The 12,057-nt window shown below is 47.8% G+C and overlaps 1 protein-coding gene across 7 annotated transcripts in view; it reads left to right on the top strand.

The window, feature by feature from the left end:
- DPF3 (double PHD fingers 3) overlaps positions 1 to 12,057 on the top strand; it is a 286,317-nt gene that overhangs the window by 167,764 nt on the left and 106,496 nt on the right. For all 7 annotated transcript variants that reach the window (XR_010109819.1, XR_008620912.2, XR_008620913.2 and 4 more), the window contains one exon: positions 3,713 to 3,808. Coding sequence is in view for 2 of the 7 variants with exons in the window: in XM_003824125.6 (XP_003824173.1) it covers positions 3,713 to 3,808 (96 nt within the window). In the remaining 5 variants the exon portion in view is untranslated. The remainder of the gene's footprint in view (positions 1 to 3,712; positions 3,809 to 12,057) is intronic.

Raw genomic sequence — 12,057 nt, 5'->3', positions numbered from 1 at the left:
ACGCCCAACTATTTTTTGTGTTTTTAGTAGAAACAGGGTTTTACCATATTGGCCAGGCTGGTCTCGAACTCCTAACCTCGTGATCCGCCTGCCTCGGCCTCCCAAAGTGCTGGGATTACAGGCATGAGCCACCGCATCTGGTCGGGTTGAGGGATTTAACCTCAACCCTATGGGATGAGAAGAGTCAGGAAAGTGATGGTCCTGGGGAAGAGCTTTCTGGGCAGAGGAGCAGTGGGTGTGATGGCCCCAAGACAGGTCAGAGCTGGTTTTGTTGAGAGAACAGAAGACCTGTGTGGCCGGAGTATTGTGCCAGGGAAAAAAGAGCCCAGGAGTTCGACAGGTGGGCCGAGACCAGACCACCTAGTTCCCACAGGACAGGGAAGTGGCTTTTGGTTCCATGTGATACAAAGAAGGAAGCCATTTGGAAGATTTTGATCAGGGCCATGAATTTGTATTTCATAAAGATCCTGTTGCCTGCTGCATGGAGAGGAGATTGGATGTGGGGCCAGCAATGGAAGGAGGGAAATCAGGAGATTTTTGCAGTATTCCAGGCCAGAGATAATGTAGTCTTTAAAAAGGATTTTTTTTTTTTTTTAAACACAACCACAAACCGCTGTTATCACCATAAAGACTGTTTAGAGTAACAGGGAGAAAAGTTATTTTAAAATGTGTTTATTTTCCAGATAATGTCCTTGGACAAGGAATGCATGTCTGTTACTGGGGGGTCAGCTGATTTTGTAGTTGGACACCCCACCCCCGTCGGCGACTCCTGATACAGGACTCCCCCTCCGCTTCCTGAGGTCTGAAACAAGCTTTGTTTGTTAGAAACTCCTGGCTCCTCCTGAATTATGTCGAGAGGCTTCTGGTGTCAGGGCCGCATCGCAGGAAATGCAGACACACTGGGTCTGCCGCCATCACATCTGAGGCCCAGGGCATAGACAGAGGCTTTAGAGTCACAGGGAAGCTGATGGGCAGAGGGAGGATGGAGCCTCAGGGAGAAGAGAAGTCAGTTTACTCCCAGATATGGAGGCCATGTGACACTCTGGGGACTAGCTCAGCTGCCTCTACCAGTCTTTCACCTTCCAACCCAGAGTCCATATTGCGGGTAATAAATACCCTTATAATGAAAAATGAGAGTCGGAGTTGTACTGAGATGCCAGAGGCTATGACCTTTAAATTCGAGGCACTTGGAGCTTACCATGATTAAGTGACTTCAAGACCTGGAAAGTTTGCAAGATGGTTCTATGAACAGCAACAACAGTCATAACCAGACCTTATATTTATACTATGTCTTTGCCCCAAAGGCTGCAGAGCATTTGACCTGTCACTGTCTCAGTCGGCTTTTGCTAGTGTTCCCACCTACAGGTCAGGAACTCAAGAGACTTATACTGTGAATGGGGACTGACGTTTCCTAGTTATGGGCCAGAGGTCATGTCCAGCAGACAATGCTTTTTCTCTGTTAGATGGTTAAGGCTGGCTCAGAGACCCGTTAAGTGCTGTCAGCTGGTGGATTCCCAAATAAACCTAGTAGAAAAGGCAAAGAAGAATTTACTAGACCTGTTTTGAGTTCTTTGGATGGATTGGGTGACTAGAAGTGTCCTGATCCCTGTGATTTAGAGCAGAACATTCTAGCCAGGGGCAGTGGTGGAAGATCACTGCCTGGTGGCTCACCCCGGGCTTCCTGCTTTGAGGACAGGCCAGAGGTGTCATCCAGGAGGCAGCTTAAACAGCGATGGTTATCAGACAACAGTGCAGTGTGTGCCACTGTCTCAGCCTTCTCAACATATTTGTGATCTTTGACCCATCACCACAAGGAAGAGGAGATAGGGTTACCCTGTGTAATATGGTACTTGTTCCCCTTACTAGCTCCATCTTATGCCATCTCTCCTTGAGCCACTAAGCACTGGTCACACTGGCCTTTCTGCTCCTTGGACAAGCCGTGTTCCTCTCCCTGCCTCAGGGAGTTTGCTTATGCTCTTTCCTCTGCCTAGAACCTTTTCCCTCCCTCCCCTCTGTCCTCATTCACAAGGCCAGTCTTTGCTCATCCTCCACATCTCAACTTCTCAGCTCATGTTCTCATGTAGGCCTCCCCTGGCCCTTGGATTAGGGAAAACTCCCTCCTAACACCCTCTCATAGCACTTTGAACTTGCCTACCACTGTTTTGAGAACAGTTGTAATTATATGGTGACATATGCACATTGTTTAAATCTGTTCTCCCTTTCCTAGACTGGAAAGTCCATTTGGGGCTGGGACTGTAGCCATTTTGCAGCTTGCCTAGCATGGAGCCTGCCATGTAGTCAGCACTAGATAAATGTTTGTAGATGGAATGAATGAATTCCTATTGTATAATTGGGGAAACTGAAGGATGAAGAGATGATGACTTGCCCTAGTTCACACAGTGAGCCCATAAAGAACCCCCCAGGTGGCCAGGTGTGGTAGCTCATCTGCATGGTATGCCTGTAATCCTAGCACTTTGGGAGGCTGGGGTGGGAGGATCACTTGAGACCAGGTGTTCGAGGTCAGCCTGGGCAACATAGTGAGACCCCCCATCTCTACAAAACATAAATTAGCCAGGCATGGTGGCATGTGCCTGCAGTCCCAGCTACTTGGCAGGCTGAGGTGGGAGGATCGCTTAGGCCTGGGAGGTTGAGGCTGCATTGAGCCGTGATTGTGCCACTGCACTCCAGCCTGGGCAATAGAGTGAGTCCCTGTCTCAGAAAAAAAAAAAAACAAACGAAAAACCCTCTGGGCCCCCTGACATGGAGCCCAGTGAGCTCCATGCCCCTTCCCTCTTTTCCTGCTCCCATTGTGGGGCTGGGCCCTCTGCTACAGTCTTTTATCCCTCCCTCAAGCCCAGAGGAACACATCCTGCCTCCTTCCTTGCTCTAAAGGGAGTGACGTGCTTAGGCCCCCACATGGAGAGTATGCCAGATTACATCTGGAATTCTCAGCCACTGTGCTGAGAAATGAATGGGGAACCCTGAGCCGATGAACCTGACCTTGCTTTGGTCATGGCTTCACTGGATGATCTGGAGCACTCAAAACTGTTTTCAGCCTCAGTGTATTCACCTGCAAAATGGAAATTGGATTCTATGTTGCAATGTGACTGGCGGGCTGCTGGAGAGAGAGAATTTCAAATTCATGATCTTTAAGCTCCATGACAAGTCGGGTACTAAATGAAAGTCTATTTTTCTTAAAAAAAAAAGAAAAAAAAGCAGTGGCTTATTATGAACAGCACATTCGTGTTAAATCTGGTCAGATGAACAGGAAGTTACTTGTTTTCATCAGACAGGGCAGGGTTCCAGAATGGCAGGGAAAGGAGAAACATTTTCATATTTCTGAGGTGGCCCTTTGGGAGCAAAAAGAAACATTACATTTACAAAAGTAAACATTTTGGCCCCACATAGAAAAGGGCCCCTACCAGCATAGTCTCTTGTTAGAAAACTCTTCTTGGGCAAAAAGAATGGAAAAAGGTCAGTGTTCTGGGAGGACTTGTCTGGAAGGGGCCCAAGGGCTTAGGAGAGCCTCGGTAGTGCCAAGAGTTCAAACTCCAGACAGCATTTCAGAGGGCCCAACTGCCCAAGCAAAGGCAGCGTCTTCACTTTGTTAAAAAATAACAACAAATCAGAACACCCTTAAAATTACTCTCTGATGGTTTTTCCCTTTGCATTTTGTTTCTCACCTTTTCTATTTTTTTTTTTTTCATTTCAGAGGGTTTTGGAAAATGATGAAAATGTAGAAGAAGGGAATGAAGAAGAGGATTTGGAAGAGGATATTCCCAAGCGAAAGAACAGGACTAGAGGACGGGTAAGTTGGGGATGACATGAGCGAGGAAAGAGATGAGGGAGGCTGGGGTGCCCGGCCAACGATTGATCTCCACAGCAGCTAGATGGAAATCATGGCCATGGTCTTACATGGAGAACGCTCAAAGGAGAAAACTCCAGAACAGCTCTGATCCCAGGTCGTAGCCTGGAAGAGTTCAGAGCTGGCAAGAGGGAGGAGAGGAGGCAGAGGGGGTACCCTGAGTGGGTGGTGAGGTCTGGGGAGGGCTGAAGGGTGGGATCAAGGTGAGGGTGGAAGATAAGGAGAATGTGCCTGTTGTCACCACTGCTTGGTTACTAAAGAAGGCTGGACATTTCCTGCCTTGTCCCTGGTGCTGTGCCAGAATGACAGAGTCAGGATACCTGCTTTTGGGGTACATGGTCACAGGAAGGGGAACATCACACACTGGGGCCTGTTGTGGGATAGGTGCTGGGGGGAGGGATAGCATTAGGAGATATACCTAATATTAAATTATGAGTTAATAGGTGCAGCACACCAACATGGCACATGTATGCATATGTAACTAACCTGTACATTGTGCACATGTACCCTAAAACTTAAAGTATAATAAAAAAATAAATAAACCATAATCATGACTTTAAAAAAAAAAAAAGTTTGCCGGGGTAGCAGGGGGCTGCAGCTGGTGGCTCCCAGTGGGTTTGGCATGAGCTCTGGAGGCTTGAGACCATCCCAGGGGTCCTGGGATGGGACAAGGAGAAAGCCAGAGCCTGGGGAAGGGCAGAGGGGAAACCCAGGTGGAAGGAATAAAAACAAGAGACTGGTCAGGCACTTCCAGGCATTCAGGTTGAATCTAGAGTTCACGCCCGAAGGGGCTTTCTGTGGTGGCCATCTGGGGTCTGCAAGGGCATGTGACAATAACCAGGTGGAGAGGGACCTCCAGAAGTAAACTGCTGCTGTCCACCTGGAAAATGGACTCTCAGGCTTGAGGATCTCACCCCTTCAGGCTCTAGGCGGGACTCTTACCCCTCCCACGGATAAGCACTTAGTCCCAGGCATTCTGTGGGTTTGCTGCCAATGATAACCATGGCAGGGCTCTCCACTCTTGTGGTTCTCATGCCTCAGCAGACATTAGTATCACTGAGAGAGCTTATTGAATGCAGATTCCCAGGACCCCACTCAGAAATTCTGCTTTAGGAGCTCTGGGGCAGGGCTTTATACTATATTAGAAGCAAGTTCCCAGGCGGCCGCTGCACGTCGGCCAGCGCGGCACACACTGAGCTGAGATGCTCCAGCCTGTCGCATGTGGGGCTGTGCAGCCTGTGCAGGGGCTGGGCGGGCAGCTCTCTGATGGTGCACTTCTGGTACAGCTGGGACCAGCCTCATCACTTAGCAAGATTTTGGCTATCTTGGCTCGTCTCTTCTTTTCTCCTACTTTTTGTTGATTTGTGTTTGTTTGATTTTTTTTCTGGAGTATTTGAAAACAAGTTCTAGACATCTTATCATTTAACTGACACATATCTCAGTGTGTGTCTTTAACAGATATCATTATCATACCCAATAAAATAATAGTTATAATACCTACTATCTAGTCCCTTATCATTTCCCCTTTTGTCAAAAAATGCCATTTTATAGTTGGTTTGTTTGAAACTGAAGTCTCCCGGATTCCACAGCATACCTCTTCTGTATTCTCTTCTGTATTGCACCCCACCACACACATTTTTTTTTCTCCATGCCATTAATTTGTTGAAGAATTTGGGTTGTTTGTCTTGTGGAACTTCTCACATTCTAGAAGTGGTGGGAGGGTGGTATTTAATGTCTTTCTCCATCCTCTGTGTTTCCTGAAAACTGGTAGTTTGATTAGAAACTTGCTTAGATTCAAGGTGTGTGCTTGTGTGTGTGTGTTTGTGTATGTGTGTACAAACATTTCTTGTGGGGAGGTAAGAATCCTTCCTAGGTGGTGATAGGTTCTTCTCGTATCACATCAGGGGCATACCCTGTCCAGTTCTGCTTTGGGTGGTGTTTCAATTGATCAGTAGATTTGAGTGTTGTCAGCCTGATCTCTCCCTTATACAGTTCCTCATCAAGTTTTTACTTAATGATTTTTGCAGCCATTGATAAACTGGCCTAGACCCATTCACGGAGGGGAGGGTATTAAAAAGAAAATTGAATTCCATTATTAAAGGAGACTTTTGAGCTTGGACTTCCTGGGCCTTTGGTGAACTCCCAAAGAGCTGTGCATGTCCAGACCCACTTCCTTTCCTTCTCTCACCCCAACCAAACTGACTCAAGTGTGGGAAATGGTCCTCTTCACACCTCTCCCCAACCTACATTTAGAAGATTGAGCTTGCAGTCAGTGGATATGAATTGGGTGTCTGTGAAAACATCAGCAGTCAGTGCAACCATGTATATTTACTGTGTACTTCCTGTAAACCAGGCAATGTGATGGGCTCTGTATAACAAGAGCTACAACATAGAGAGTGATGCCTTTGTGCCAGGTGCTTTAGACTCCTATCTCTGTTTCTGCACTGTGCATTATGGCAGCTGCTGGCCACATGTGGCTACTGAGTCCTCAAAATGTGTCTAGTCCTAATGGAAATGTGCTGTAAATGTAAAATAAATATGAAATTTTGAAGACTTAGTATGAAAAAGGAATGCAGAACATCTCATTCTTAATTTTTATATTGATTAAATTATAAAACTATCATATTTTGGATATATTGTTAAATAAAATATATTATTAAAATTAATTGCACCTATCTATTTTTTTAAAAAAAATGTGCTGCTGGAAATTTTAAAATGATGAGTGTGGCTCACATTGTATTTCTATTGGTCAGAACTTCTTTCATTTCCACAAGCTGGTACTATTGCTCCCAGGGGGGTTAAGCAATTTGTTCAAGGTCACTCAGCCTAGTAAGGAAGAGGCTAAGATTTGAACACAGGTCTGTGCTTTCTCCTCTGAGTTCATGCCTGGCCCAGGGCCCAGCATATAGCCAATGATTAGCTTGTCGAATGAATGATTGAATGATGGAAAAGAGAAAGAAAAGTTGTATTTCAGCTGTAGGGGAGATGAGAGACACCTGAACACAGTGAGGGGGCTGGATGGAGCCTAGACTGGCTCTGTGCCCACCAGATACTGGCCAAGCAGCAGCTGAATGGTTCCATGTTGTACAGTGATACTGTGAACATGTTACCCATGCACGGAGCCATGGAAGGACCCAGAAGGCTGTGGGCAAGCCTCCTGTGCTGGGGTGTGTGAAGCTGCTGCACTCACAGCCTCAGTTCAGCTGTTTTGCCCATGCTTTATTTTTATAATTATTATGTTTTAGAGATGGGCACCTCACTCTGTTGCTCAGGCTGATCTGGAACTCCTGGCCTCAAGCGATCCTCTTGTCCGGGTCTCCCAAAGTGCTGGGATTACAGGCATGAGCCACCATACCCAGCTCATTGCCCACCCTTTAAAGTGGTATACTCCAGCTGCTGCTGGCACTGGAGAACAACTATGCCCATTTGTCTTGTCAGAACCTAGAGGCAGTCTAAGTCTTGACACCTCTGTGTGTGGTCTCTGGATGGTGGCATTAATATCATCTGGGAGCTCATTAGGAATGCAGAAGCCCAGACTCCACACTAGATTAATGAGAATTAGAATCTGCACTTTGACAAGCCCCCAGGTGCTTTGTGTGCTCACTGAGGAGGCCAGGGCTAAGGTAGGGATTACAGAATAGGCTCTGCTTTATTTGAACTTAGACCTTGCAAGTTCAAATTCCAGCTCTACCACTTACTACACGTTGGATGAATTATGTAACCTCTGTGATGGTGGGCAAATTGTATAAGTACCCTGGGCCTCAGTTTCTTCATCAGTAAGTTTTGAGTGCTTCATACTGCCTAGATATTATCAGGAGGGGGCAAGCAAAGGGAATAACTCTTGGAATTTTGATAATGGGTATTCTCTGAGTGGTGAGGGGAGCCCAACAATTAATAATTGTGTCTTTGGTAACTTCAGCCCAAGAAGTCAAAGCTCTTTAAAATTCATGAGATTCTTGTGAGTCATCCATGTGAGTATTACCAATTAATCAATTATCAATCAATCATGAAGCATTTATTTATGTACTGTGGTGTTCAGGTGCCTCTCAAACTTTATGTGCATATGGAGCACCTGAGGATCTTGTTAAAATACAAATTCTGATGCAGTAAGTCCATGGGGTGGGGGCTGAGCTCCTGCCTTTTTAATAAGCTCCCAAGTGATGCTGGAGCTGCTGGTGTCAGGACCACACTTTAAATAGCAAGGGTGTAGGCTGGGTGCGGTGGCTCACAACTGTAATCCCAGCACTTTGGGAAGCCGAGGTGGGAGGATGGTTTGAGCCCAGGAGTTTGAGACCAGCCTGGGGGCAACATGGTAAGAACTCATCTCTGAAAAAATTAGCCAGGCAGAGCAGTGTGCACCTCTGGTTACAGCTACTTGGGAGGCTGAGGTGGGAGGATCACTGGAGCCTGAGTGGTTAAGGCTTTAGTGAGCTGTGATTGTGCTACTGCACTCCAGCCCTAGTGACAGAGTGAGACCCCATCTCAAAAAAAAAAAAAAAAAGGCCTGGCACGGTGGCTCACACCTGTAATCCCAGCACTTTGGGAGGCCAAGGCGGGTGGATCACGAGGTCAGGAGATTGAGACCATCCTGGCTAACAGGGTGAAACCCCGTCTCTACTAAAGATATGAAAATTTAGCTGGGCATGCCGGCATGCACCTGTAATCCCAGCTACTCAGGGGGCTGAGGTGGAGAATCACTTGAACCCGAGAGGCGGAGGCGGAGGTTGCAGTGAGCCGAGATTGAGCCACTGCACTCCAGCCTGCATGACAGAGTGACTCCGTCTCAAAAAAAAAAAAAAAATAGCAAGGGTGTAGAGCAGTGGTTCTCAATTTTTTTGATCTCAGGAATTCCTTACACTGAGAGCCCCCAAAGGCTGTTATTCAGGTTATAACCAGTAATATTCATACCACTAATGATATTTGCCATTTTAGAAATTAAAAAGGTTGTCGCTCTGAACCTATTGTGGTTTAAGAGGTAGCCCAGTAAAAAAGATTTAAAAGAAAAATAAAACAAATTTTAAACTAGAGAATACACACACAGTGACAGCATCATCACGTGTCATGTCGCCTCTGGAAGACTCCACTGGATGCCTGTGAGAGCGTGAGAGTGAACAAGGCAGATCACGTTTTAGGACTCCTATGAAAATAGTTCAGACACTGCAGAGTCCCTGAAAGGACACTCAGGGATCCCCCAGGATTCCTGGGCCACACTGTTTGAGAACAACTGGTATAGAAGATCTAGCTCTCTGCTTGGGACTGAGTCTGTCCTAGTCAAGGGTCTTTCAGCTTCAATAAAAATGGGAAGGATTTGAAAAGCTGCCAGGCCACTGCCCCAAATTTGAGCAACCTTTGAAGATCCAAACCACAGGAAGAGCAGAAACATGGCAGGGACTTAGCATTGGGAAACAGTAAGGAACCCAGGTAGTTTCTGGCCTCTACTTCTCCCTCCTTCATTCTTCCTGCTTCCATGTGTACATGGCCCCATAAGGCTCCTGAATGTATGGGCCCTCAGTTCAAGTGGCCTATACTAGCTAGGGTCACTGTTTTCTAATTCCAAACCCCTTGGAGGTAGGATCTGATTGGCCCAGCTTGAATCAGGTGACTACTCCCGAGCCAGCCAATCAACTGTGGCCAGTGGGACAGGGCCATGTGGTACACTCATGGCTGCCATGGCCCAGCAGTGTGGGAATACTGGTAGAGAGGAATGAAGTAGGGTGGGCAGTTCTTGGGGAAGAAGGATTGGCTTCCTTTGGCTGGTCACCTTCAAAGCTTTCTATAACAGAGCCTGGAGACCTAGGTCCTGCTCCTTCTGCTGGCCCTGGGACTGTGGACAGGTGAGAACCTGCTTCATCAAGGGCCAGCTAGGAATCATAACACTGCTTGGTCTAACTCATAGGGGTATTGTAGGAATTAACTGAGCTACTATATGCAAAAGAGCTTTGCACGCTATGTGCTAAGTGTTAGGGGGTCATAATAAAGTATAGAATGCCATTTTTGCCCTCAAGGACCTTCGAATCAAACTGGGAAGAAGATGCTAATACCCACGATACCATTAGAAACAGCAGGCACCTGACTGTGCACTAACCAAAGGCAACAGGAGTTCAGAGGAGAGAGATCAGCCTAGGCAAGGAGGGGGGAAATGATGTGTTGAGTGCTTCCTGTGGACTTAGTGCTGTCCCCTGTGGTTTCACACACTCTCAGCTCAAACTCTCTCAACAGCTCTGCTATATAGGTGTTGGTGTGCTCATTTTACAGTTGAGAAAACTAAAACTTAGAGAGTAACTTGCCCAAGACACATAGCTGGTGTTTCAACCTGTGTCTATCTGACTTTTAAGCGGATGCTCTTTTCACTCCTTAGTGTGGCAAGAGGAAGATTCTTGGAGGAGTGGAGGTTAGCAAGGGCAAAGCCTGGATCAGATGTGCATGGGCAGAGGAGAGCACAATCACGGGGTGAACCCGAGGGGATCAGCACTAGGTTGCCACTGGCTGTGTAAGTGGGTTGTAGATGGCAATGAATGAATGAACGTGTGAATGCATGAACCTATGACCATGGGCTCCTGTCTTTCATCCCTTTGTCTAATGGTCTGAAAGTCCCGTGGGATGGACTAGGGGGGCAGTGTGGAGGTAGATCCCCCGTTAGGGTGGACTAGGGGGGCAATGTGGAGGTAGATCCCCCTTAGTGGGTTCTTTGAACAGCTCAGGGGTCAGTTGATGAGCTCCTGGATTAGGGTGTGCAATGGAAAGGAAATGCAAAGCCTAGATGGCCTTTGGAGGAAGAAGCAATAACATTGGATACAGAGAATGAAGGAGAAGAACCAGAGATGACTGACTCGCTGCCTGCCTGATTGATTCATCTATTTGGCGAATGTTTATTAAGTGCTTCTTATGTGGCTGGCCCTGTGCCAGGTTCTGAGACTAGTGGGGGCCAAAATAAACATGGTCTCCACCATGTTTGTCTCTCCATGTAGGGGAGACAAAATCAACTTGTAAACCAACACAGGTATAATCTAATGCCAGACAGCGCTCAGTGCCATGATGAAATGGGAGGGGAAAGAAAACAATGGAGAGGGTGTGAGTGGATGTAAGTTGGTCAGGGAGGGCTTCTCTGAGGAGGTGACATTTGAGAAGGACGAGTAGGATTCTGAGTTTCCAAACCTGAGATCTTCTAAGAGACCCTAAGAGTGCTACTGCCTCAGGAAGAGTCCCTTGCATGTCCCCTGAAGTGCCCTATAGACACGATCCCCATTTTGCAATTGAGGAAACTGAGGCAAAGTGAGTGTGGCACAGAGTCACTCTGCTGGTCAGCCCTGCTGTAGGAGATGAAAACCTGGCTCCCACAGCACCCTCCCTTTCCTGCTGGCAGCTCCCCCAGAAGCCCTCGTACATCCAGTTCTGCTCGACTCCTCCCCTTCCCCCTGGAGGTATTTTTAGTCTCCCAGAGCCCCTTCCCCAGTCTGCTGTTGCCTCGTCATTCTGCTTGACTTGCTTTCACCTGCTCAGAGGCGGCTGTGACAGGGCTGCAGGCTACATGTCAAGCTGTCCCTGGCTTCACAGAGGGGTGTGGAGGGGGAGGGCAGCTGAGGGTGACCACCCTCGGCAGTGCGGGCAGGCAGGAGGCCTGTCAGTGCCCGGGGTGACTGCCAGCACCTACAGATCCTTCTTGGGGTCAACTCTGAGTAATGAGGGCGAGGGGAGGAGGGTTGCTGGCTGTCAGCGCTGCAGGGGTGGGGTGGGGAGGGAGACTGGTGGGAGGGAGGGAGGAAGTGGAATTTGTTTTGGAGAGAGACAAGCTGAGGAGGTGGCAGAGGTGGTAGCTTGGCAGGTGGTGTTGATTGGGAAGTGGGTGTGTTTTCTGAGTAGGAGTGTTGCAGGCCTAGGGTACAGGCCTTTCCACTGTGAAGTCCCCGGTGAGTGTGTACATGGAGTGTGTGTGTGCACAGAGTGTGAGTGTGTATGTGAGAGTATCCAAGGCCTTTCCACCATCAAGTCCCCATGGCCACTTTTCCAAGCCAGGCCCCAGGGGCTGCCCCATTTCCCCTGCACCCCAGGCTGCTGCCAGGTCTTATTCCTCACCTGCTGCCCCTTCCTCTCTGTCCCCAAAGACCCCGACAGGCCCTTTCCTTGGTTGGGAGTTGACTGCTACTCATTACCAAAGAATGACCTGGAGAGGCGAGGGTGCTATACACGTGACC

Source organism: Pan paniscus, chromosome 15 (genome assembly GCF_029289425.2).
Source record: "Pan paniscus chromosome 15, NHGRI_mPanPan1-v2.0_pri, whole genome shotgun sequence".
NCBI classification, from domain to species: domain Eukaryota; kingdom Metazoa; phylum Chordata; class Mammalia; order Primates; family Hominidae; genus Pan; species Pan paniscus.
This window is presented reverse-complemented; position numbering and strand designations above follow the sequence as displayed.